Below are 27,205 nucleotides of genomic sequence, written 5' to 3' on the forward strand. Positions count from 1 at the left end.
GCTTTATGACACAGAACAACTTAGAGAAAGCAATTTCTGTATCATCTTTCAGTCCTTTCATGGGGAACAGCTTCAAACTGAAAGAGAGCAGGGTTAGATCAGATATTGGGGAAAAAAATCTTCCCTGAGGGTGGGGAGGCCCTGGCAAAGGGTGCCCAGAGAAAGTGTGTCTGCCCCATCCCTGGGAGTGTCCAAGGCCAGGCTGGGATGGGGCTTGGAGCCACCTGGAACAGTGGAAGGTGTCCCTGCCCATGGCAGGGGATGGGACAAGATGATCTTTAAGGTCCCTTCCAACCCAAACCACTCCAGAATTCTGTGATCTTGAAAGCGATGTCCTGGAAACAGGAAGAATCTTTCCCAGAGGTAAAAATCTACCCAAGAGCTCTCACTCTGAGAGGGTGTTTCCTGCGTTAATTAAAAAGGTATAAACTGTGAGGTGAAGAAACAATATAACAGTGTTAAATACACAAATAATTTAAAATGTTACTGTATGGTTAAAATGTTAAAATACACAAATGTTTTAAAATGTTACTGTGACACCTTCTATAAGCAGCACAAGCGACACAGGCGAAGTTTAACCTCACGTTTGCTAATCAACAAGGGGAATTTTTCTGGACAAAGGAGGGCTGGGTGCTTTTTGCCTCAGGTATAATCAACAAGTAAATGGAGGTAGTGCTGGCCTTTGATGCACTGCACCCACACGACCACCAGGTACTGAATAATAAATGCCAGGCTATTCCACCACTGCAATATGCATGAGCAGGAGGCTGACTCACATCCAGCCAGCTGCAACAAGGCAAACAAAGAGTTGGAAAGTTATCACTGAAAGGGAAGGTGAGGTTTGTGCTTTCCCTCACTCCAAATTAAGCTGTCTATCCAAGGAGGAGATTCCTTGTGATTAGAAAGAGTAACAACTCGAAGGGAGTTGTTTTTACTGAACTATACGTTTTAAACTGGGCTGGAGGAAGGGAGAATGACATAATACTAGTGCCCTAGTTAAAACAGCTGAAAATTAACCTTCCATAATGAAAACAGTGGCCGAGGAGCAGCAGAGCTCTTCACACATTAATCAAGGTGTCGTAGTTCACTGGGTCTCCTTCCCCTCTCTCCACAGCTGTTTGCTCAGCATGCAGGCAGATCTTTCACCCTTTTATTCCCCCCTCGCCTTCCCCTCCAACACACCTCCAGAGCTGCTCTTAGGAAGAGATCCAAGTTTTCTTTTTTCAGGCGCAGAAGACAACTCTCGCAGGGATAACCCATTAGAGACACGATGCAGAACTAAGCTGGCCCTTTATTTTATCAAGACAACGGTTTTCCTCCTCCTCAAAGACTGATGGCATTATTTGGCCATCTAGCTCTCCACATCATTCAAGGAGATCACAATATTGTTGTAAAGCCAAACCCAACTGCAGTTTTTATTTAAACATCCGTTCCTCTGCAGTCAGGTAAAGGGAAACAAAGGAAGAGTGAAAAGGGGAGATATAAACTTCTCAAGCTCGACATTATAACAAAGCCAGCTAAGATAAATGTGGTTTTCCTTGCAAATGTAGACAGATTAATATGGATAGCATAAATAAATTGCTATTATAGTCCTAGGGAGAAAATACAGGCCCTCAAACAATAACAAATGTTGCGTGGTTTTAACTGAGTCAATCAGTCAAGAAGTTTTGCTGATCAAGGCTGTCCTAAAGCTTTCCGTTGTCTAGATTTAATTATTACTTGTGGAAAAGACATCTCTGGCACCTGCCACTTTTACTGCTTACACTGAAATAGGAAATGGTTTTACTACAAATTACCACCCCCAGCTCTGTCCAGCCCCCACCAAGCCCAGAATCGGTGTGATAAATCTGAAACGAAGCAATCAGCATGACCTTTAGCAGGCTGGCGTGATAAAGCCCGAAAAAGCTGTGTTCTGCAGATAATTCACGATTAATGCAGCAGAACTTGCTGCAAACAGTGCTCACAAACGCCCCGACTGGAGTGTGAAACCGCGAGCTCCAGAGCCTTACTTAAAAACGATCATAAAAGGGGAGCTGATGGGGATTTGCTGCCTTGTTTTGGGGGACTTGATGGGGGTTTGGAACCCTGGTTTGGGGGCCTCGGGGGAGTTGATGGGGTTTGGAGCCCTGGTTTGGGGGGCTCGGGGGAGTTGATGGGGGTTTGGAGCCCTGGTTTGGGGGGCTCGGGGGAGTTGATGGGGGTTTGGAGCCCTGGTTTGGGGGGCTCGGGGGAGTTTATGGGGTTTGGAGCCCTGGTTTGGGGGGCTCCGGGGAGCCCAGAGCGGAGCCGGTGGCCCCCGGCAGGGCAGGGAGGGCGCCGGGAGCTGCCCAGCGCAGCGGGATCGCCCTTGGGAGGCCGGGAGCTCTCAAAGTCACCACTCCTCCGGGAACCGGCGCTGGTGCTGAGCCCCCGCCGGGGCTGCGGGAGCGCGGTGCCGAGCGTGTGCCCCGACCTCTGTCCGCCGGCAAGAGGTTACGGGCGGTAATTAATGCACTAATTAACGAGCCGGACAGCCGAGGGGTGCCCGGCGCCGCAGCCGCAGCCTCCCCGCCGCGGCGGACGCGCACACACGCCGCCTCTCCATCAGCACCGCCCCGCGGCACGGCGGGCACCGGGAGGCGCGGGGGGCCGGGGCCGGTGCCCGCAGCGCTGCCCGGGGCCGTACCTCATACTGGATGTACTGCTTCCGCCACTCGGGGGTGATGTGCGCAGCGAGGTGCTCGGCGAACTTCATCCTGCCGCCGCCGGCGGGCCGGGGCCGCGCTCGCTCCGCTCCCGCAGAGCCGCCTCGGCGGCGCCTGGCTGCGAACGGGCGTCGGTAGTGGGGGGCGGGGGGGGTCCGCCGCCACCGCACATGGGCCCCCGCCCGCCCGCCCCGCCACTCCTCAGCCCGCCTCGGGCCTCCTCAGCGCCGCCCCGCCGCTGCCGCCGCCTCCTCGGCCGCCGCCGCCGCCATGTTCGCCACCGCCTCCCGCCGTCACCGCCCGCAGCCAACCGGCACCGGCACCGCGCGTCCCCGGCACCGCCGCCCGCCCACCGCCGCGGGGCGGGGCCTGCGCCCGGCACCGCCCCGGGCCCGCCCGCCCTCGGCACCGCCGCACCGCCGCCCCGGGGTGGGGTCACCGCCCGGCACCGCCTCAGCACCGCCCCGGGACCGCCCCGCGGGAGGAGCCGTTCCCGCGCTCGCCGCCGAGGGGCGCTGCGGTTCGCGGGGGTTTGGGGCGCGGGAGCGGCACCCGCCGCCCCCGGGATGGGCGATACAGCCCCGGGAATGCGGGGTGCCTTGGAAGGGATGGGGATGGGGATGGGGATGGGGACGGGGATGGGGATGAGACAGGAATGGGATGGGGATGAAATGGGAAGGGAATGGGAACTGGGATGGGGACGGGAACGGGAATGGGAACAGGGATGGGGATGGGGATGGGAATGAGACAGGAATGGGATGAGGATGAAATGGGAAGGGAATGGGAAGCGGGATGGGAACAGGAATGGGGATGGGGTGGGAAACGGAACAGGGGTGGGGATGGGAATGGGAGTGGGAATGGGAATAGGAATGAGAATGCAGGTGAGAGGAATGAGATGGGAATGAGATGGGGTGGGATGGGATGGGAAAGGGATGGTGATGAGATGGGGATGAGATGGGATAGGGAGGGAATGGGAAAGGGATGGGATGGTAAAGGAGTAGGATGGGATTAGATTAGCATATCGTGGGATGTGGAAGGGATGTGATTGAAAGGGGGTGGGGTGAAGATGAGGTGAAATGGGAATGGAATGGGAAGGGGAGAAGTGTAGCAGGGAGAGTGAGGTGCATGGGGGAAAAGAAGTGGCAGGATGGGGAGGGATCAAGGAGAGGAAAGAGAGAACAGGGGTGAAGATGGGGGAAAGAGTAGGAGAAAGTGCAGGATTGAGGGAGGAGGGAAGCTGGTGTGACAGGCCACAAAAGACCAGGAGAAAAGAGAAAGAAAGAGGGGAAATGAAAGGGGGAGGAGGGGAATAGGAAAACTTTCCAAAAGTTTAATGATCTCCACCGCCTTTGCCCTTGTGCTGCCCATCAATGCTGGGCTGGGACAGGGGAGCAGGGGCTCCAGGGCAGCTCTTGGAGTAATCTCACCTGCACAGGGCCGTGTCTGCCCCATACAGACACCCCTGGGGCTGGGGATTTGGTACCCACTGGATCACGGCCCGAGGGACCAAACTGGAGCCGCTCCGAACAGGGCTGCAACCCTTGGTTATCCCAAGGTTCCTCAGTGGCCCTCACCCTGCCCCTCACCAGTTCTTTGGTTTTGGGATTTGGGACCAATTTTGCTTTCCTTGAAGCCTCCCAACCTTTGGTGTGAGAGTTTTCAGCTTTTTCCCTCCCTCCCCTTGGCACCACAAGGTCCCTCCCCGGCTCCAGCTGCCAGAGCATCCCTCCCCTGACCCCCGCATAGCTCTTTTGCTGCAAAGATTTACGGAGCTCCTGTCGCAGGATCCCCGGGAATCTGTGATTTGCGAGGCCTGAGGTTCGCCTGGCTCTCGCTGATACCATCTCTTAATTACGTTTGCAGCCAAGGCTTTAACGAGCAGAGCTTTCGTGCCCTTGCTGGGACACTTCCCAGCAAGCCTGCCCGGAGCTGGCCCGGCCACAGGCCCGCCGCAGTGCCACAGCTTGACTTTACACCTCGCAGGTCACCGGCTTTTCAATGCCTCACCTTGGCACTGTTATCAATGCCTCACCTTGGCATTGTTATCACTGTGCCCGATAACATCGGGGCTGAGCCTGCCCCGGCCCACTGGAGCTGGGATGTTACAGCCCCGAGCCTTTGGATGCTGCAGATAACTTGCAGCAGGGGGGGCAGAAAAAGGGGATTAAGAGATAAATATTCTCTTTGTTATTTGCGGGAGGCATTGACTGGAATAAGTGCTGGGGTGTATAATAAATTAATGTCTTCTGATACGACAGCTGGCAAATTTTGTAATGGAAAATAACCGGTGATCCCCCCCGCCCACTTCTCTTTATTTATTTTATATCAATAAATGCTACTTTTTTGTCGTTAAACGAAGACAGATGGTAGGGGAGGCAGAGCAGAGGCTGGGTTCTTTGCTCACCATTGCCCTGCAGAAACAGCTCCATTCAAATATCTGATTGGCAAACCCCTGCCTCCCGTTATCAGACACCCCTTGGGACCACACTGAGCATCCTCGTGTTTCACTGCTCTGCTGGGACCTGGGGCTTTCCAACTCCTCTAAAGGTTTCAGAACTCTCAGCTCAGCATATCCAGGCTTGGGGGAGGAATGCAAGAAAGGAGAGAGGGCAAGGAGAAGCCTTAAATGAAAAAGAAAAGGCCACCACTATTCATTCCTTCTACTGCCTTCTGCCTACAGCTGGGTGGAGGGCAGGCAGGGGGAATCCAGGCAACACTGAGGAGGGATGCTGGTCCCAAAAAATCCTAGTCTTGGGTCTGGATCTCTGTCCCCACAGCTCAAGTTTGGATCCCAGCCTCTGAACCTTAGGTCTGGATCTCACTTCCAGTACCTCCCTTGCACAAGGCTGCCACATTTTCCTCGTCTCTCTCTCTCTCTTTTTTTTCTAGGAAAGAGTTTGCATTGTGATTTCCCCCATGCTGTTGTAGTTAGGGAAAAAAAAAAATCATAGAAGCAATGTTATTTGCATTTTGAAACCAAGCAAGGAGAAGCCAGAGTGGGCTTTCCGCCAGTGCAGTCTGGCACTTGCTTTGTTGGGAGCATATAGAATAATTTATAAATAGCATGGTGGGATTTTTTTAAAAATATATAATTATACTTTTAAAGCTTCTGCATCGCTGGGGAAAAGGAGTCTTCAAAAAAGGCTTTAGAAAAAAGAGTCTTGCCGAGGGAAAATTTGCTTTACTGGCATTCATAAAATCACAGAAGAGGGCTTTCCATTGCAGGGGACAATGCAGGAAACCCATGGATCTCCTCCCACCCTCTCCCCAGGCAAAAGAATTTTAATATGCCTGGATATTTAGGGGCTCAGTTGGGCATGGGAGGAAATGCTTTAGGAGCATGACCTTCCCTAGCCCCATGAGCAGAGCAGAGTTTGCTGAGCCTGGACTGTGGGGTCAGGGGGATTGGTGTGATTTACTAAATTCCCTTGTCATTCAACATCAGCAAGATTTGGGAAGATAAAGTCAACTCTCCACTAAAAACAAGAGAAATTATGCCAGATCCCAGGGTTTGGGGAGCAGCAGCATGTCCCAGCCTTGGTGGGGAGGCATCAGCAGGGGCAAAGGCTGCTCTTTGCTCTTCACTGCCCTGCCCTGCCCTGCCCTACCCATGTGGTGATCCCTGCTCCAGAGGGACGACCCAGAGGCTTCACTGCCACTGACTGGCAAGGAAGACAGGGAATAAGTAAAAAAAGAAGTAAAAGCAGGTTGGGAGCGAGCTTGATGTGGAACAACAAGGGAATTGAGTAAATCACACCAAGATAGGCTGCCCTGACTTCCAGGATCGATAGAGCAGCAGCCTGGGCTGGACACCCCCAGCCCCAAGCCCTCCCACCATCAGCTCCATCAGTGGCAGTCTAGAGGAACAGGGTCGATATATCAGATTTCCCAGTGCAAAAATGCACAAATCCCCCGGCAGCCTGAGCTGGAGCTATTGATTTTTGTCACATTTCCTCTCCCTGGTGGAGGAGGATGAGGGTGTGATGATGAGCACCAGGAGCTGGGGGGTCCCAGACCCCAGGGAAGAAGCAGTGCACAAGGTCAGACTGGGAGCAGCCCAATCCATTGGGACTTGTCAGGGTGTTCATACAGCCAGGTTCGCTGCCTGCAGGAAGTTCTTTAAAGCCAGGAGGAGCAGTGGCTTCCAGGACATAATAATGCAGTGGATTGATCTGATTCCAGTGGCAGAGATGTTGGTATCCATCCATCCATCCTCTTCCACACACTTCCCTGGCAGCTCCTGCAGATTTTCCAAGGTGGGTAGGATGATGCTTTCAACCCTGTTTCAGGATGAGACCTGCCAGGAGGGGCTGTGCCTTCTCCACCTTGGATGCAGCAGGGTAAATTTACCCACTGGCTGAATTTGATCCATTAACACTTCTGTAGCTCTGTGTTCACTTTTTCTGTTTCTCTGCTGCTTTCTATCTCTTCTTTGTTTTTCACTTCTACTGTGCTTCTAAATTCATGTAATTCTCTGCCAGGGTGGGGAAAGCATAATATAAAAATTATTTATGGCTTTTTACCATAAATCTGATGCAGTGAGAAATACCAACTCTTTATGTTCAGATAGTGACCCCTTTGCAGGCACATGTGCAAAATAAACATTTCCCACCTCGTTATAACTTCCTGCTTTAACTTGAGTCCATCACAGAGGTGGATTTGGACTCGAAATTCCCAACACAGATGGGGCAGCTTATGCAGATGTGGGTCTGTGGGCAGTAAGCTTGCTTACCACTGTGAGCTTGCTTATCACCCACCCTGCTCTCCTCAAGGCAGGATTTGTCCCATGCATAGCTCACCCAGCATCCACACACCTGATGTTAAAATCCCAATGACATCACCCTGACTGGAAGCCCTTCTGTGGGTTTGGCTGCTGCTGAAGCACTCAGGGATGCAGATCCAGGGGGAAAGCAGCAGCTCCCTTTCCCAGGAGTGTGCCCTGTGCTGGGAGCTGAGCTGTCCCTGCCCTGGGTGACCTTTCCCGGGCTGACTCACGGGCAAGCAGCAGCTCCTGGTGGCCCACAAGTGTCCCCTCCTCTTTGCTGAGGTCACAGCAGCATCCTGCGTGGAAGCCCGGCCAGGGAGTGTGAAATCACCCATCTGCCCAGCGGATCAGTGCCCCTACCCTGGGGCTTCCAGCAGGACAGCGTGTCCCGGTGCCAGGAGGGATGAGCCCCCGGGAGCCGTGCCAGGGCTGCCTGGGCTGGGCACTTGCCGTGCTGCCTCAATCCCCGAGCAGATGGGGGGTTTCACGCCCTTCCCTGGTGTGTCAGTGATTGCTCCTGGATGGTTTCCAACCCACATATATGTGCCTGCTTTAATTTATGCAGGCTTGCTTTGTGTGAGAAGACAGCAGCTGACCAGTGGTTAAGAAAACTGAAGGAACTGAAAAGGTCTAAAATTAGAGAAGGTATAAGAGCTGCTTCCTCCAAGCCCCAGGGCTGCCTGGGCTGCTTCCAGGAGAGCCTGGGAAGTGCCTCCAACCTTCCTGATGCAGCCCTGGGAGTGCTGCACTGTGGTGGTTCTTTCCTCACTCGGGGTCATCACTTGTGCTGGTGTTCACAGGGGTCCCAGGATGAGGAAAGAGATGAGAATCTTGACTCCATGTTTCAGAGGGCTTGATTTATTATTTTATGATATATATTATATTAAAACTATACTAAAAGAATAGAAGGAAGGATTTCAGCAGAAGGCTGGCTAAGAATAGAAAAGGAATGAATAACAAAAGTTTGTCTCTTACCGAGACAGTCTGGACAGCCGGACTGGGATTGGCCATTAATTAGAAACAACCAGATGAGACCAATCCCAGATCCACCTGCTGCATTCCACAGCAGCAGATAAGAATTGTTTACATTTGTTCCTGAGGCCTCTCAGCTTCTCAGGAGAGAAAAATCCTAAGGAAAGGATTTTTCATAAAACATGTTGGTGACACTGCACTACTAAATCCCCCTGCTGAAGCTGAAGGGAGCCTGTGCCTGCTGCACCTCACCGTGTCCAGGGACAGCCCCACCGTGCTCTGGGACAGCACAGACCCTTATCCCTTTTCATTTCCCTGGAAAACATCCCCTGGGATGTTTTCCAGGGGACAGGGGCTGGTAAAGTGCCAGGTGGCCTTGGAACCGTTCCTGTCCTGTTTACAGCAACCTCACCTGCCTTGTTAAACATGGCCCTGCCTTGCCGTCCTGACTGCTGGCCCTTGCCCAGGGGAATGCACCACATAAGGGGAGTGAAGGAAAACCCACCAAACAGCAGGGAGGGAGGTGACCTGGGACAAGAAACAGCACCCATGGAGCTGCTGTTGGGTCACACAGCCAATGCCACTGTCACAGCAGAGTCACAGCAGGCTGTGCTAGAAACAGGAGATATTGGCACTTGGTGCATCACTGTTGCAGGCACCAAGCTGCCACAAGCACAATTAAAAGCTGGGGGGGGCCCTCTTTCCTGTGCCACCCCTGTGACACAGACAAGGTCTGGGGCCATGCCATGTGAGAGGTCCTGCTGGGAGGAGCAGCCCATGGCCACGTGTGACACCATGAGCTGGTACATGCTGGAGGTATCACTGCAATTCTCTGCACTAAACTTGTGTCCTTTATCCAGCGTGCCAGTAATGGCAACAAAAAGTTGAGTGCCAGTGAGCTTGAGGTGTGTGGTAATAGCTGTGGCAGAGCCTTCTAAAGCTGGCTGGACTTCCTAGGAGTTTTTGGAAATCCTGACATAGCTTTGTGGGTTTTTTAACAACCTCTGGGCCTTATCAAAGTGCATGAAAGGCCACAGGCTTCCTATTTGATCAGAGGTTATAACCAGGTGGGAGTAAATCTCTTCTCCCCTGTGACAGCACTGGAGGAAACGGCCTGGGGTTGCTCCAGAGGAGGTTTAGATTGGATATTAGTAAACAATTCTTCACTGAAACAATGGTCAAACACTGAAACAGGCAAACCAGGGCAGTGGTAGAATCATGGTCCCCAGAATTGTTAAAAAAAAGTGTGGATGTGATGCTTAGGAACATGTTCAGTGGTGAACAAGGCAGTCCTGAGTTAATGGTTGGACTCAGTGGTCTTAGAGGTTTTTCCATCCTTAATGATCCTGTGGTTTTAATGAAAGCACAGCTGCTCCTGCCAAACCTGGCTTGACCCTGCCTAGCTGGAGCCCTGAGTTGTGAGCATCCTTAGGGTCTCAGCTCCTGCTGGTGCCCCCAGTGGGTTGCAGGTGCCAGACATTGCGCTCCAGTCTGCTGGGACATCTCCTGGGACAGCATTAGGTTGGCTGTTCCTTCCTGGAGGGTCTCATTTGGCCTGGAGAAGGAATCACATATCTCAGGATCATTCTCTTATGCAAGAGGGCTGAGTGTGAACTATCCACAGGTACCATAACATGCAGCTCCAGGTCCTGCAGCCTCAGGGCAGATGCCAGATCAGAAAGAATCATTTGAAGCAAGAGGGGACACGTCCCAGAGATCCTCGTGCCAGCAGGGCAGAGAGAGAAGGCAGCACATCAGCTGGGCTCCCTCCCAGCTCTGTATGCGTCCATGCTGGGACCTCTGTGCTCTGCTGGGATCTCTGATGGCAGCCTGGCTTTGTCCTTACCATAGGAATTAGCCATGGAACCACCTCCTGGCATTCCTCAGGGCCTCCAAGCGATGCCAGCAGATTTGGCAAGGGCCATCCTCACAGCCTGAGACCCTCATGCCCTGCAGATCCTCTCTGTCCCCAGACATCATCACAAGTTTTACAAGTCTGGCAGGAATTAGCCTGAAACCCTTCCCTGGCTGACAGGGACCACTGAACAGGCAGGGGCCCTAACAGCTGGGCTCAGCCCCGGCAGGGTGACACGGAGGGGACACCGGGTGTCCCCCTGAGCCACCCCAGCCTGCCCCACAAGGGCATGCTGACCTGCAGCCCAAGCCATGCTGTGGGAAACAGTAAAGGTAAGAAGATTTTGAGAAAGTTGGGAAAAGTAGGCTTTAGAAATAGAAAGACTAGAAAACTCAGAACTAATGTATTGTGTATTGCTAATAGAGAGCAGACAGGCAAGCCTTGTGTGAAGCAGGTGTAGGTGTGCTTTTAGTGACTGGTTAAACAATTATCTGTGAGCTTTAGCAATGTGCTGCTGGCTAGAAAGTTTTTAAAATGCTCTGTAACAAGGAAATCTTTGGCTGCTGCTGGCTGCACACGAGCTTTTGCCATCTTTTTATTGTCTCAACCCTGTAATGAAGCTGATGCTGCAAATAAAAACTCACAGAACATACCCCAGCAGTCCCATCCTGTTCATGAAAGGAAAACTCCCCAACACACCATGCCTGCTCTATTTTACAGCCAAAGCAAGCCATAAATCCCCCTCCACAGAGCTGGAAGGTGCAATTGCTTTTCCGTGGTGCAGGTTTTATCTTGTGCGACTCGTGGCATCACGTGAGGGAAATCTGTAAGTAAAAGTCAGGCTGGAGCCATTTATAACAGCAGCATTGTGATTGTTACTCCTGACAGCTACAATTACAGGCACTCCCTTCCATCTCTGCACGCTGGGGGTGAGCAGAGCCAGCACCAGAAGCAGCTTTTCCAGAGCTGCATCCCTGCCAGAGAGGACCTTGTCATCCACAGGCAGCGCTCACTCAGGGAGGGCTCCAGGGGAGAATGCAGGATGGGGGTAACCCCAAGCAAGGAGGGTTTGAGGAGGGATGCAGGGTGTAAGGAGAGCACATCAGGTGATGTTCATCTCTGTGGAGAAGACAGAGGACAGAGGATTTGTGGCATTCACATTCTCTGAACATGGTTCCTTCACCTTTTTCTCCTGGGAAGCTGAAAGGCAGAGATAAGCTTCAGAGAAAAAGAAAACAATTTTTATCTCATTTGCTTCTCCTGTGTTGTGCTCACGTGGAATGTGTTCAAAGGTTGTTTTACCCACAGGTAATTGCTTAAATAAACTGCAGTGTGAGTTGTTTTCACTCTTTGGCCCATTGGGGCCAAGCTGTGTCAGGGCCCTGGAAAGAGCAACAAGTTTTCATTATTATCTTTTCAGCATTCAGTAAGTATCTTTTCTGTATTCTTTCATATAATATAGTATAGTATTCTTTAACATAATATAGTATAATAAAGTAATAAATTAACCTTCTAATAGGATGAAGTCAAATACATCATTCTCTCCCCCCCCTTTGGGATACCTACATTTACAATAGGGATTATTCAGGGGCTCTGCAGGGATGAACAAGAGGTCCAAGCCCTCACTGGGGAGAAATCCTCCTGGTGCCCTCAGAAAAGCCCAAGGTGGGATGCAGGAGAGGGCAGCATCCTGGCAGGATCACTGCTGGGCACTTTCCAGCACCACAGAGCAGATCTCCTGCCTGGGGGGTGTTTGGTGTGCTCCAGGCAGATCAGCACTGCAGTGCCAGCAGCCACAGTGGGCAGAGAGCTGCCAGGGAATGTGGGAGCTGGGTACCAGGGGATGCAAAGAGCCCTGCCTGGGGGGATGGAGAGGGAAATGAGGGACATCCATAGTCCTGCAGTGACAGGGCAGTGACAAATTACTCAATGTGAGCCAAGGGGGAGCTGGCAAGAGGCAGAGCAGTGTGGAAGCGACAGCCCAAACTCAGCTGGGCTTTCCTGCTGAGCACCTCAGCTCTGTCTTCTCCATGCAGTTTCTGGGCAACTGAAACCTCCAAATTGAGCTAAATTTCATCATTATCCTGGTAAAAAACCCCATGCATAAGAAGTGACTTTTTCTTTTGCTCTTTTCAGTGAATAACACCATGGGGTTTGTTCCACAGCTAAGGGCTCTGCTGTGGTTGTTGTGCAGTGACCCCACCACATCCCTGAGCAGCCTATTCCAGCATTTGACAATCCTTTTCCTGAAGAAATTTTTCCTAATATCAAATCTGAACCTCTCCTAGTGCAGCTTGAGGCCATTTCCTCTCATCCTGTCTCTTGCAACCTGGGAGTAGAGATTGATCTCCACCTGGCCACAACCTCCTTATAGAGAGCAATAAGGTTCTCCTCTGACCCTCCTTTTCTTTGGGTCAAACAGCCAGACTTTCCTGATTGGAAAAAAAAAAAAAGAAAAAAGATGGGAAATAGGATAGAAGAAGCAGGAGGCTGAATAAAATGAAACAAGAAGAAATGTTTTTGTGTTTGCTTCACACAAAACAAAACACTCTAGGTCAACCAAACCAAAATTTTTCCTTCTCATTTCCCTTTAGAAAACAGAATACACACAACATTTCACCTGGCTGCCTCCAGCCAGAAAAACTCAGTGCTGAGATATCTCTCTCCACAGAAAGATTCACTATTTGCACAGTTCCAGCTGCAACCTTTGAACCTCTGGCCAGTTCCTGTGTTGCAACCACACTGGTGCTGATGTCAGCCCAGCAGGGCTTGGGACATGCTTGGGGATCAGTGCTCAGCACCTGCCAGAGGAGCTTTTCCATAAGTGTTTCAGAGGTTTAATGATATGCCAGAAGAAGGCAGATTTATGCACCTCTGAGGGGGGTTATGCATTGTTACTGATTTGTATTCAGCACAGCGCAAGAATTTATGGAAGGAGGGGATCGATGTTTCATTGATATCTAAAAAAACCTATATGATGGATGTGCTAATTGCACATTTTTTCTCCCAGACTCCCTTTATTATACACAAACAAATGGCCTTGCTGCTTTACAAATGCAGGGAAAATGTGCAACGGAGCCAGACTCCTTGGAGGTGATGCATGAGAGGGGGGCCTGGCTAATGCCAGGGCAGAGACCTCAGTTCTTTGTTTAACCTCTTCCCTAGCCAGTATTGAATTTTTGGTTTCCTGTGACTCCATTTCCATTTCATGGAAATCAGGGCCATGCTATGGGGTCCTGGCTGCTCCAGCAGGTACTGGTTCCCAAAAACACTGATCAGGGTGTCCATCTGCTGTGCCTTGCTGAGAGGGGACACACAGGGGGAAGAAGGAGCAGGGTTTTTATCACTGCTAAAGAAGTGAGCCTGCAGAGGAGAGGGGGGCAGCTCTCAGTGGTTGTCTCCCCTCCTCCCTCTCCCCCTGCAGGGGTGAAGGTGAGCCAGGTGCTGTGATTTGTGTAGCAACACATGTGAAAAATCAATATTCCTAAAGGAAATCACAGGCACACGGTGCCCTGTGAGCCTGGAGCCAGTGCTCCAGTCAGGGAAGGAGGGTGGCTCTGCTCAGTCCAGAGCTCTGTGCTCTGCTTCCTGCCCAAAACATGTAGGATTTGGGGAGCCACCAGAGCAGCAAAGGGACCTTTGGGTGCAGGACACAGAGCAGGTACACGAGGAGGTAGCAGCATGGAACAGAAGGTGGGGTAAAGCACAGAGCCCCAAGCATCGCACCCAAGCTCTGCCTGCCCAAAACTGGCACAGCTTGGGTGGTCACAGTGAGGACTTTGTCAGCTTGGGGGCCAGGGAAAGAGTTCTCAGCCATTAACCTCATGTTCTGCCAAGAAATGGCTTTGGCAGGCAGCTGCCACCCACACGGCTCTGGGCTCCATGTGCAGGCAGGGCGTGGGGTTGCTTGGCTTTGACAGGGCTTGGTGATGCCCCAGGGGGATGTTTGGCAAAGGCTCAGTCAGGAGTGAGTCCCTCTTGGTCCCTCCCATGCCCTGGCAGGAGGATGGTGGGAGGCACAATGGAGAGGAGGGTTGTCCTTCTGGGACATTGGTGCCAGGACCAAATCACCCAAACAGTGAAGAGGGAGAAAGAAAAGGAGAGCGGCAGGATGAGAACATATGCAATGGGTAGCCTGGAGGAGCCCAGGGGACAGGAGGGGACATTTCTTAACCAGAGGAGCAGCTCTGCCAGGTTGACATGTTGCCTCAGGTTTGAGCTTTTACGTTTTTCAGATTCTGTGCTGCTTTAGTGTGTGGGTCTGGGCTTCACATGAGGGGATGGTGAGCTCTGTGCACAGAGCAGGGAGACAAAACAATTCCTGCTCCAGCTGGGCACCAAGGACAAATGATCCAAATCTCAGCCCAAGAGCACAAACAACATGGACTGGAGAGAGAAAAACAAGCAGGATGGGACTGCCTGGGCTGGAGCTGGAATTGGACAATTAACTTCAACATACAAATGGAGCAGAACTTATAAAAGTGGGAGACCCCGTGACCAGTTTTCCATTTTGTGACCATTTTGGTCCATCTTGGGTGCAGCCCTGGCTGGGCTCTTGTGCTGCCCAAGGTGGATCCATTGAGGCCTTTTAATAAATCCCTGCTTTATTCTTTAGCTCTGTCCAGCCTCTGTTCTAGCTCATCCTGCACAAGGCATCAGACATGTGCTGGGGGCTGTGCCACAGGAGGGGAGTGCCACTGGCTCCCTGTGCCACCCACCCTGGAGAGCCACACACGTGCCCAGCCTGCTCCTCCTCCCAAGGCAGGTGTGTCCCACAGTAAAAGGCATGTCTACAAAGGAACCAGCTCCTAATTGCCTCATTCTCCTTTTGTTGTGGAAAAAAAGAAAAGTAATCATAGCTTAGCTTGCAGGGATCCTTTCAGATGTTGCTTTCAGGCTTGGTGTGTGTGGTGGCCTCTGCCCTCTGCACCGGGACAATGACAGGTCCCCAGGCTGACCAGCAGAATGGATATGATAATTATGCAGGGATATTTTTTCCCTGCTTGGCACTGCTGGTCACAGCCTGTTATTGTGTCTTTGTTGTCCCAGCGTGGGATCTGGGGCAGACCCACACACACAGCCTGTGCAAGGCCCTGCATGAATTTTTTCGCTACTTGGTGTTTGTGATGATTCTGGTTTTGTGTGCTCTGCAGCCAGGGCTGGGGGAATGGGCTGAATTTGACCTGCCCCTTACTGGGGTGACTGGGGGCTCTCCCAGCCCTGCACCACCTCATGTTTGCAGAGGGGGTTGGTGCATCCAGCAGAAGGGCTGGGCTCCCATCCCGCCCTGTCCCAGGCTGCTGGGAACCAGCAGTGACATCGATGTCCTCCAGCAGAGCAGCAGTAGTCTGAGCCCAGCGTCCCCAAAATCAGCGTTTCCACACCAGGGGCACCAAAACTGCTGGAGCGAGGGGGTGGCAGGAAGCATCAGACCCTCCGTGCAGTCCCGCTTAAAAAGAAAAATAATAATAAAAAGGCAAGGAAAAAGTGAAAGAGATAGGAGCTGTCAGTGCTCTAGAGAAGGAGCCCAGCGAGACAGGGAGGCCGCTCTCACCATGGAGACGCTGCGGGCGGAGGCTGTGCGCTCCGCTTTAGCTCCTGACGGTGCTTTGCACTTCTCCCCAGCTGCTCGAAGCGGATCCTGCGCTGCCGGCCCGGCCGGCAGCCCCGGAGCGCCGGCGGGGCCGGGCCGGCACCACTGCACGGAGCCGAACGGGGCTGCTAGGGAGCCGAGGGAGAACGAGAAATAAAAAAATAATAATTAAAAAATTAAAAATAAATTCAAATTTATATACTAATATAATAACAATAACAATATTTTTATATTCTATAATATTTTAACTTTTAAAATATGTTCTACCTTATAATAATTTTTATAATAATAAAAATTAATTTAATTATAAATAAATGGTTTTATTATAGATATATATTTATATTATATATTATAACGTATTCTATTAATATAGAATAATGTAATATAACATAACATAACATAATATAACATAACATATCATAACATAACATAACATAACATAACATAACATAACATAATATAATATAATATATAAGATGATATACCATAATATAATATTTTATATAAAATAATACATAGATTTTATATAATATGCCTAATATCTAATTTATACTAGATATATTCGATATATTTTGTATATTCGATATGTGTATATATATATAATACTAATATACATAATATATTTTATATTAATATAATATTTATTATATGTATACTGAGGTTGTTAAGAAAGCAAGAGCATAAAAGCCAGACTATTCCTGCCACTCAGGGAATGTCTTTTTTTTTCTACAGCTCCTGCATATTCCTCTGGAAAATGGATGGAAAAGTGGGTGCATGCATAGCTCACAGGATGTTGAATGGAAAGGGTTGGCTTTTTTTCTCTGAGCCTCTTCACAAGCCCACTGGGTGCCAGAGGCTTTTCTTAGAGGTGGAAAAAGCCCCAGCAGGGCCAAGGCAGCAAGCTGGAGCATGGCAGTGACAGGCGCTGAGGGAATGGCACGGAGCTGTGTCAGGTGAGGGTTAGGCTGCATGTTAGAGGAAGGTTTTTCCCCCAGAGGGTGGCCGTGCACTGAACAGGCTCCCCAGGGAAGTGGCCGCAGCATCAAGGCTGACAGAGCTCAAGAAACATTTGAACAACACTCTCAGGCACACGGTGTGACCCTCGGGGCTGTGCAGGGCCAGGAGGGGCACTCGAGGATCCTTCGATTCAGGATGTTTTCTGTTCTGTGGGTGAGTCGGACGCGGCCGAGAGACACCGCACAGAGGGACCACGGCATGTGCGGGAAGCGCCTTCACCCTCACCCATCACCCAGCGCCTCGGGGTGACACAGGGACCCAAAAACCGAGACCCCCACGGGGCGGGCCGGGAGCACCCGGGGCTGCCATTCGCCGCGGCCGGGAGTGGAGGAAGGAGGGAGATGGGACTCGACAGCTGTGCCCGGCAGAGCGAAACTTTCCGCCCGAAGCAGATACCGGGATAAATATAAACCGCCTTTGGGATGGCTCTTGGCTGGGACCCCCGGGCAGCGCAGGGCAGCGTCACCCCTGGGAACCCGGCACCGCATCCCGGGAGGAGCCCGGCTGACACCGGACATCGCGCACCGGCTTCGTCCGGGCTGATCCCGGACATCGTGTCCCGGAAAGATCCCGGCCAGTACCGGGCGTTGTGTCCCGGGAGGATCCCGGCCGGTACCGGGCGCTGTGTCCCGAGGGGATCCCGTCTAACACCGGGCGCTGTGTCCCGGAAAGATCCCGACCGGTACCGGGCGTTGTGTCCCGGGGGATCCCGTCTAACACCGGGCGCTGTGTCCCGGAAAGATCCCGACCGGTACCGGGCGTTGTGTCCCGGGGGATCCCGTCTAACACCGGGCGCTGTGTCCCGGAAAGATCCCGACCGGTACCGGGCGTTGTGTCCCGGGGGATCCCGTCTAACACCGGGCGCTGTGTCCCGGGGGATCCCGGCCGGTACCGGGCTCGGTGTCCCGGGCATTCCCCCCGCACTCGCCGGGATAGTCGCGGAGCGGCCCGCGAGTGCCCTCCAGTGGTACCGGCAGGAAGAGGAGGGTGAGGAGGAGGAGGAGGAAGATGACGGCGGCGGCATCCCCGCGACGGGACCGGGGGGACGCGGGTGGCAGCAGGGCGCAAAGGAGGGGTTGGCCGGAGAAGCTGCGGCTGCCTCTGGATCCCTGGAGGTGTCCGAGGCCAGGCCGGATGGAGCTTGGAGGTGTCCCTGGCCATGGCGGGAGTGGGGCTGGATGGACTTTGGGAGCCTCCACTGAGCCCGTCCCCTGTGCTGCGCACGGGGGAGGTCACAGCCTGAATCCTATGTCCAGTTCTGGGCTCCTCAACTCAGCAAGGACATTGAGGGGCTGGAGCAAGTCCAGGGAAGGGCAACGGGGCCGGGGAAGGGGCTAGAGCAAAATTCTGGTGAGGAGAGGCTGAGGGAGCTCGGGGACATCTCAACGCCGTGACAGGAGGGTGGAATGAACTCAGTGTCAGCCTCTTCTCCCCGGTAACAAGCGACAGGGTGAGAGGAAACGGCCTCAAGTTGCGGCAGGGGAGGTTTAGATTTCGTAATAGGAAAGTTTTTATGTAGACAGCGTGGTCCGCCTTTGGGACAGGCTGCCCAGGGCAGGCACCATCCCTGTAAGCCCTCAAAAACGCTTGGATGTGGCACCCGGGGACACGGTTGAGTGGTGAACATGTTGGCGCTGCTGAGGGAACGTTTGGACTCGATGATCTTGGAGGTCTTTCCCGGCCTAAACCATTCTGTCGCTCCACGTCATGTCGCCGCTCGCCGACACGCGGACCCGCGACTGCCCGGTACCCTCGTGCGCGGGGCGCGTTTCCCGCGGGCGACGCGGGCGCGCGTACCGAGGCGCGGCGGGGGAGCGTGTTAACGGGCGGACCGGGGCGGGCGCGGGCCGCCATGGCGTCGCCCCCGCTGTCGGCGGCGGGCGGGAGCGGCGGCGAGCTCAGTTCGGGCTCCGAGGCGGCGGCCACGGGCGCGGCGCTGCCGGACCGGGACCTGTCCGCGCTCTTCGAGCAGGCGGCAGAGCGGCTCCCATCGCTGCTGCCCGCTGCCAGCAAGGAGCAGCTGCTCTATCTGTACGCCCGCTACAAGCAGGTGAGGCGGGACCGGCCCACGGGCTGAGCGGGCCGAGCCGGGGGGCGAGAGCGGAGCGGTGCCCGAGGGGCCGGGCCTGGGCTCTGCCGGGGCCTCGTGCAGAGGGGCTGCGGCCCGAAATGCCTGTGCCCAGGAGGAAAGTTGCGTGCCGGGGTGATGGAGGAGCGGGGGTGTTTCCCTCCGGGACAGCGGCGGCTGCAGCTGCGGTGGGGGTGGATGGAGTCCGGTGTGACAGACCCCCCCGAAATTCGGGAAATTTGGGGGGAGAGTGGTTGGGGAGTGCCCCAGCGGGAAAGGAGCTGGCGGTGGTGATGGACAGCAGCTGAACATAAGCCCGAGAAGGCCGAGGGCTGTATCAGCCATGGTGTGACCGGTGGTAAATAAGGCAGAGAAGAGAAATTTTCAGTTCCAGCAGGACCAGCGCAGTGAGAAACCCCCTGTGCTGGGCATGGGTGAGGCTGCATCTCAAATTCTGGGTTCAGTTTGGGACTCCTCGATTCGGGAAGGACACTGAGGTGGTGGAGCATGTCCAGGGAAGGGATCAGAGTTGGGGAAGGGTCTGGAGCACCAGTCTGGTGAAGAGCAGCTGGCAGGGCTCAGCCTGTAGTACAGGAGGCTCAAGAGGAACTTTGTTGCTTTCTACAACCCCCGAGAGGAGGTTGTGGCCAGGTGGAGTTCGGGTTCTGCTCCCGAGTAACGTGTGACAGGACAAAAGGAAATGGCCTTGAGCTGGACCACGTGCAGTTCAGGCTGGACATCAGGAAAAATTCCTCACTGGAAGGGTGGTCAGGCATTGGAAGGGGCTGCCCAGGGGAGGCAGTGGAGTCACTGCTCTTGGAGGTGTTTAAGAAATCACTGGACGTGGCCCTTGGCACAGTGGTCTGGTTGTCAAGGTAGTGGTAGATCTAAGGTTGGACTCTGTGATCTCTTTTCCAAACCAAATGATTCTGTGAATCCACCACCCTGGTAGTTGTTCCTCACCTCTCACCCTTGCTCAGCGCCTGGTGGCCTTGACACTGCATCCTTTGAACAACAGAAATCAGACTCAAGTTCTGCCAGCAGAGGTCCGGGTTGGATATTAGGAAAAACTTCTTGCCTGAAAGAATGGGCTAGTGGGCACTAGAATGGGCTGCCCAGGGAAGTGGTGGAATGACCATCCCCAGAAATGTTCAAAAACCGAGCAGAAGCCGCACTTTGCCATGTGGTTTAGTGGGAATGGTGGTGTTTGGCCAAAGGCTGGACTCAATGATCGTGGAGGTCTTTTCCCCAGTTAATGATTCTGTGGTTTGGCTTTGGCAGAGTCCACAGTGGTTGAAATCGGTGTGGAGGAGCAGCTCCACACCTGAGCTGGTTGGTTCTGGTTGTAACCTTGAACACAACCCCCACTTCCCCTTCAGTCTGGGTGAGCTGAGCAAGCTATGGGGTGCATTCTGTTGGAATACACAATGTAGCTTCTTCCTGCTCCCGCGGCAGAAGTTACATAAAACAAACCAAACACAGCACCAGTTGCAAAGGACTGTAACAATGGTTTAACTCAGAGAAACAGAAATCTGTTAAGTGTTGTTACACCCAGAATGTGAAAGAATAAAACTATAAATATAGGCTGGATGGAGCTATGAGCAACCTGTTGTGGTGGAAAGTGTCCCTGTCCATGCCAGGGGGTTGGAACTAGGTGATCTTTCAACCTAAAACATTCTGTGATTCTGTGGTCCAAGTGTGTGGCAAGAGGTGCTGCTTCAGCTTGAGAACAGGATCCCGCTCATTTGGATGAACAGACAGAATTGGGTGTGCACATCTTCCATGTGTGTTCCTCCTACACGGATTACCTGTGTCCTACTACTGCCATGTATAAGTGCTCTCAGTTTTTCAGTGCAATATTTAATTATCCTCTAAGCTGGCAGCTCCCAGGCTGTGGTTTGTGAACCAGTAATTATGTTAAAAGCAGGCTGGTCACGTGAGGTTTTGTTTTCAGACTGTGCTTAGTGCTTAAACAGGACTCCAGGTTTCTCTTTCCCTTGTGAGAAAAAGGAGAGTAGGAAAAAAAGAAATACAAGGAGAATTTTACAATGCCCAGGATGAGAGGAAAAAGGTCTTTTCTATAATTTTTTGTCTGTATTCTCAGGATGCTTATTGCAATAATATCTTTATTTTTTTGCTCTGCTTCAAATGCTTTGTGACTATCCTGGGTGGAAATGGGAAGGGATTGCTTGCTTGTCAGCTCATGATTGTCCCCAGACTACAGAGGGTTTCCTGGTGTTAGCTCTGTGAGACCAATAAGGAGTTTAATGTTAAAAATTGCAAAAATCAAAAGCTGTTTCACAAGATTTTTGATACAAGTCAGGAAAAGCTGACAATTAACACTTTGTCAGCACAGATTTCCCGTTGCTTTCCACTGAGAGGAACAGGGCACTTCTGTGTCCTTCTCCTGTGACCCTGACCAGCCAGGATGTGACAGGAAGTGCCTTTGTGCTCCTTGGTTTCAGGCTGTCCTTGGCTCCTGGATTTCTGTGCCTCCCCAGTTCACAAAGGTGCCCTCCCTGTTACAGAGTGCCTGGCAGTGCTGGCACTGGAGATGGGAGAGGTTTGCTAGCACAGCCACTGCAAGATTATGCCCTGCTAACTTTAAGTTTTGCAGCATTTTGTGCTTTAAATCAAAACGAGGGTGTTTAATGCAAGTTTTCTGTGTTTAATTACAGCAGCCATATCAGGATGCATAATGAGCTGCTAATATATTACCCTCAGTGGATGGTGGAATTGCTGGCACACAAAGGTGCTGACTCAGATCTGTCCACTGTCCTTGATTTGGCATCCTTGTCTTTTCCCAGTTTAGTGTTTTGTGTCACTAAAGGCTTTGATTTAAGGTACAGCATCGTCATAAAGGAGGTGACAGTAACAGCTGAGCTCTCTGTTAAAATACTGTATATAATTTATTTCAAACTGTTTGGGTATATAGGCATTTTCCTGGAATTTTATTACCTTTTATTGGAGGCCATTTCAGGATTTTATTACTTTTCTCTCTGATTTTGTTTATATGTCAGAGACCTGAAAATAAGGGAATTGCTTAGTTGTCATCTCCAGTGAGGTTTTTAGAAGATGTTGCTGGGTTTATGACTCTGCCCCACAACAGCAGGAACAGACTAGTCCATAAGGCTCTGGACTGGGACTGATTTTTCTTCCCTTCCAATGCTTTCTGTGTGGCTTTGGGCAAATCACTAGTCTGGGCCTTGTGTCTGTAGTGGTGAAGTGAAGGGATCGCTTGCCCATGGTGGGGAGGATGTAAAAATCTGAGGTTCAGAAGGTGCAGCAATGGAGAACAATGTAGCAGTGCTGATTTAGATAGTGGGGGGATCCAGAACTCACTGGAAATTACTGGACTGAGAAAACTGCCCTGCCAGGAGGAGGATTTGTCCATGTAAATGTTGAGAGGTGCTGGCAAGCTGGAAATCCACTGCTGATGGCAAAACAGGGTCTGTATTCTCTCCCAGTGTGGGCTCAAGGACATGATACCACTTTTGCATGATGTCTTTCAAGTATTGTGGGACGTGATGCCACAAGACTGCCCTTGAACACAGGAATTTTTGCCTGTTACATGGAACTGTGCCTGGCACTGTCTTGGTTGTTACCAGTGTCACTCTCTGTCTCCCTGGGACATGCAGTCCCTTGGACATCATGCCCCACTTCTGTGGTTGGTGTTTGCTTGTCATTCCTTACCCCCCATTTTCAGTCAGGGCTTTCCCATGGGTTGGGACAGAGCTGTGGACAGGAACAGGCAGGAATTGCTGTCTTGAAAGAGCAATTTAGCTTACTTGGCTTGTGTACAGTCCTGCTGTCCATGGAGGTTCTGTTCCTGTTATTGCTCCATAGGGAGGCTGCAAATACAATTCACCTTACAAGATTTACAATCAGGTAGGAATATTTGGCTGGAACACCCTGCTGTATAAATATATTGGCAGAAAAATTAGCCAAGAGCCATTTAACCACCACCAGGGAGGGAGAACCAGTCGTGGAGTAAGGTGTGAGGAGAATCTCAAGGTTTCTCACAGTGTGGAGCAGCAGCTGAAGGTCTGTGGGGATGGTGAACAGCATTAACACATCTCTGAGCATCTCTCCCTCTTCCAAATGTCATCGACCTTCAGCTCTCAGGTGAAGGCCTTCATCCAAATTTATTTTGGCCACAGATGGAGCTGGCTGCAGACACAACCTGTTTGGGGCTGCCTGGGTCATGTTTGTGCCACTCAGGAGAACAGTGCCTGCAGGCAACTCTGCATGCTTGCAGAAGCAATACCAGGAAGTTTTTCATGCATTCTGCCTGTCATGTTCTTTTAATGCAGCTGATGAACTGTAAGTGAGGAGAGCTGAGCATCAAGTGACCAGTCAGCACCCTAGAGACCTTCAATAATTATTTTCTGGACACAGAATGAGAAAGTCTTAATTTAAAATACTAACACAGGCTCTTGGCCTTGTGCTGGCTATGGAGTAAAACAGCTTTGGAGGTCCTCTAGGGAAGTAGCAGGAGGACAGAGTCCTGCACAAAATTTTGCCTTTTTTGTCAGTATTGGCATGTTTAACTCCCCTTCCTCAGCTGTCACGCTCAGATTCTCTTTTATGTTAAATTCCTCGTTGGTTTCTCCTGCATTGTGAGTCTTGCAGCAAAAAGAGAGGAGCCAAAATCCTGTGTTTTATTCTTTCCAACAAAACCACTGCAAGCCTTTTTAATGTACCTTAAAATAGCAAGCAGGGCACAAGTGCACTTTTTTCCCCTCTTGATGGATGAAATTTAACTACTGTTCCTTGATTTGTGTTACTATCAATGTTACTAACAGTCTTTCCCAATGCTAGAACAGCCTTTGAGTGCCAAATCCCCAGAGAGGAAACTGCTGTCGTGTTTTGATGATGGCAGTGGAAAATTAATATTAAATCAGATTTATTTTTTTTATCTATCTTGGCCAATTTCTGCAGGTTGGCTGTTGAACTAAAGAATTGCCAAGCCGGCGTTTTCCATACAGATAATGAATTTACATTTTATTCCCTAGTTTGTTTTGCTTTTTAAAACAAGTGGTCCAATCCACCTCAGAGCATAGGAAAAAACATTTAGACTACATGAATTGTGACTGATTTATAGAACTTAACTGTTGCTAGCCTATTCTCCTATTTCTCCCTGAAATGCAATATGTTGTTTTAAAGGCCAGCTAAGATGTTCTAATTTGGATGAATTGCTCACTGGGAGACAGTCAGATGTACAGAAAATTAATTTCAGTTACAGTCACTCATATCCTCTAACACTTTAAATGAAAACATAGTGTAACTAATAAATATCTCTCAGCACGGGCATGTTCTCTTTAAAGCCTGATTAATGCTTCCATCCTCAGCATAAAATCCCCACCCTGTTAAGGTGAAGAATTGTTCCTTGATTTAAGCACTTCACCTGCCTGAACACTTGGGCATATTTCATAAAACATTTGGATGCAATTTGGTTTTGCTTGGCTAACAAAATGTTTCTCCAGAAGCCTTTGCCCACCTCCAGGGTGTACCTGTGTCCCCTCCCTGGGGTCCCCATCTGTGCTGTGCCCTGTCTTAGGGGGCCTTGCTGTGGTAACTGCTTCCCAGGAGCTCTGCTGTGGCTCAGGTCTGATTTCTAGCCTTTCACCCATCATTCTGTGTAAAAATTTTTACATGTGGAAAACTTCCTGAGTCCCACTGGCACCAAGTTGATTTGACACTGGCTATGACACTTTTTTCCATTTATCTGTCCCTGGGTTCTGGCTCGTTCCCTTTCTTCCTTGTGTTTTTTCATTCACCCCCCCTTCCACACACAAACATTTTAATTTCTGCCTTGCTTCTGACAGATTGGCTCATCTCTGGCACTCAGGCCTTGACTTGTCTCTCATGCAGTGCTTCCTGCAGCCAGGTGCCTCGGAGCAAATTCAGGAGCTGCCTGGCATTCCTTTGCTCCAAGTTTGTCCCCTTGCCTTCCAGAGGACCTTGAAAATAATTAAGCAAAGTCTGTTTACTCCAGCTTTGTGCAGAGGCAGGTAAATTTAAGCAGTAATGAATAATCATCTCTGTGGAAACCCTAATCAACAGAATTTTTCTTTATCCTGGTGGAGGATGAGGCATTTGGCTGGGTTATAAACATAACATTAGTGAGAAATCACTCACTGGTTATCCCTGTGGGTAATGCATGCAAAAGAAATGAGCTGCACAACAAAATTGCTTCCTGTGCATCATGCAAAGAAAACCCAGGGATGCAAGGGTGCTAAACCAGGGGTGAGATGGGGTTGAAGAAGTTGTTTCCCAAAAAACCCTTTCTTCTGGCCTTATGACACAGTTCCCTGAAACCATCAGAAGACAGAATTTTCCTTGTGCAAATCCACTTTGTTTTGTTCTGACAGAAGGAAATTTCTTTTCTTTAGGTGAAACTTGGAACCTGTAACACCCCCAAGCCAGGCTTCTTTGACTTTGAGGGAAAGCAGAAATGGTAAGAGGAAATCCTTGTCACTCCTAGCAATTCTGGCTCTACTTTTTGTTCCATCTTGTCTCATCTATAGACAAATTATGGACCTAGGGGAGTTGCCCCTGAAATGGCTTTAAAATTCTTTGTTTAACAGGGAAATGTTTACTGCTATGCCTGATGCAGATGGGAAATACCAGAATCCTTTATTTACTGTCTTCATCCAGAGCTGGCGTACAATACAGCAAAAGTGTGAGAGCAGCTGCAGCTCTGTGAACACAAACTGTGTTCCAGCCTGGATCAGGATCCCCTGAAAGATCCTTTCACAGCAGAGCTGCACTGACAGTGGCCATTCATGGCCTCAGAGAAAAGTTGACCATTTCAAGCTGAATGAAAGATGGCTTTGCATGCCCTGAAAGGATTTTGATGAATCTGTTTGCTGTGTTCCACTGCTGTGACTATAAAAACACCTTGTGCTGTCTCTGAGGGGCTCAGTGATGCTTTGTTGTTGCTCCTAGGGAGGCTTGGAAAGCCCTGGGAGATACCAGCCCTCACCAAGCTATGCAGGAGTACATCGCTGCAGTGAAAAAACTCGACCCCAGCTGGAATCCACAGGTAGGAAACGTGGAAATATCATTAGGAAAACCAACCAGCATTTGTCTTTGTGAAGCTGACAATGGTTCAGCTTCTCACAGGTTTTAATTGCTGCATGGCAAACTTCATTTTGAACAGATTAAAGTCTAAATTCATTTCTAAAACTCTCCTTTTGTCATGACTGAAGCACGAAGAACCATCTCTCTCATTCATAATGATCTTCATTACAGCCAGCGCATGCACAGGCTTGGTTTGGCTCTAGTGATCTAATTTATTTTGCTCTTATTGGTTCATGCTGTATTTAGCATGTAAAGATACTTTTTATCCTTTTCTCATCCTTCTCTTTTCAACTACTCTTTGAATGTTGATCAATAGAAAGCAATCTCCATGAAAGTGACATGAACTGAATGATCAATTCTAAAAATGTTTCCTTTTTGTTTCCATGCAGCAAATTACCAAATCTGATTATGATTAGGTACTCCAACATAACTAGTCTGTATCTGTGTGTTAGAGGGAGACTGTACTGTCATTTTAATTAATTTGTCTTTCATCTACCAGGTTTATTACTTGATTGAATCCTTAAGGATATCTCCTGTTTATAGACTGACTTTTATACAATTTTTAAAGAGGATTGCTCTTTAGAAAAAGTATAGCCTTTGAAATAGAGCGGAGATATTTCACTAATAGTAAAATGCTGAAGGCATGGTGATTTCTTCTCATGGTAGGAAATTTGTTCTTCTATACTCCCATGCTTTGGAAGCAAAATCCTGTGTGGACACAATCTTGTGAATCAAGAATTTGATTTTAAGTTGTCTTCTGATGCTGTTATTGAGGTTCAAGGTTAATTTTTTTTTCTTCCCTAGTTCATGTTCCATGCCATTCATAGTGTTTTTGCAGTAAAGAAAGGCTGTCATTTAGAAAAAATCCTTTTTAATGCCCTTGGAGAAAATAGTTTTATGTGCTGTGCAGTTAGCCAAAGTTGGCTGCTTGCCGGATAAATTCTTGTCCAAGCTAAAATTCTCATACAGAAATAAAGTAATTTGTAAAAATCTATGTATAATCCTGAATAAAGTAAGTGTCAGGTGAAACACATGAATATTAATTTAAAAAATGGAAAAAAAAAACCAACAAAACAAAATACTCAGTACTTTCCTGGACAAATTGTTCAGTGTGGTGGCAGCTTTTTGGGTATTCCCTTCACTTCCTTGCCTCAGAGAAATACTT

At 50.4% G+C, this 27,205-nt stretch overlaps 2 protein-coding genes across 2 annotated transcripts in view; one reads left to right on the forward strand and one right to left on the reverse strand.

Moving 5' to 3' along the window:
* Positions 1 to 2,831, reverse strand: part of XPR1 (xenotropic and polytropic retrovirus receptor 1) — a 109,539-nt gene extending 106,708 nt beyond the window's left edge. Inside the window, exon 1 of the mRNA XM_009098426.3 lies at positions 2,666 to 2,831. Within this exon, the coding sequence (XP_009096674.1) occupies positions 2,666 to 2,734 (69 nt within the window). The 5' untranslated portion in view covers positions 2,735 to 2,831. The remainder of the gene's footprint in view (positions 1 to 2,665) is intronic.
* Positions 2,832 to 18,716: 15,885 nt separating this feature from the next.
* The window catches only part of ACBD6 (acyl-CoA binding domain containing 6), an 80,157-nt gene continuing 71,668 nt past the window's right edge, over positions 18,717 to 27,205 (forward strand). Inside the window, exons 1-3 of the mRNA XM_009098458.4 lie at positions 18,717 to 18,936; positions 25,350 to 25,414; positions 25,906 to 26,002. Of these exons, the coding sequence (XP_009096706.3) occupies positions 18,739 to 18,936; positions 25,350 to 25,414; positions 25,906 to 26,002 (360 nt within the window). The 5' untranslated portion in view covers positions 18,717 to 18,738. The remainder of the gene's footprint in view (positions 18,937 to 25,349; positions 25,415 to 25,905; positions 26,003 to 27,205) is intronic.

This window comes from Serinus canaria, chromosome 8 (assembly GCF_022539315.1).
Source record: "Serinus canaria isolate serCan28SL12 chromosome 8, serCan2020, whole genome shotgun sequence".
In the NCBI taxonomy this organism is placed as follows: Eukaryota; Metazoa; Chordata; class Aves; order Passeriformes; family Fringillidae; genus Serinus; species Serinus canaria.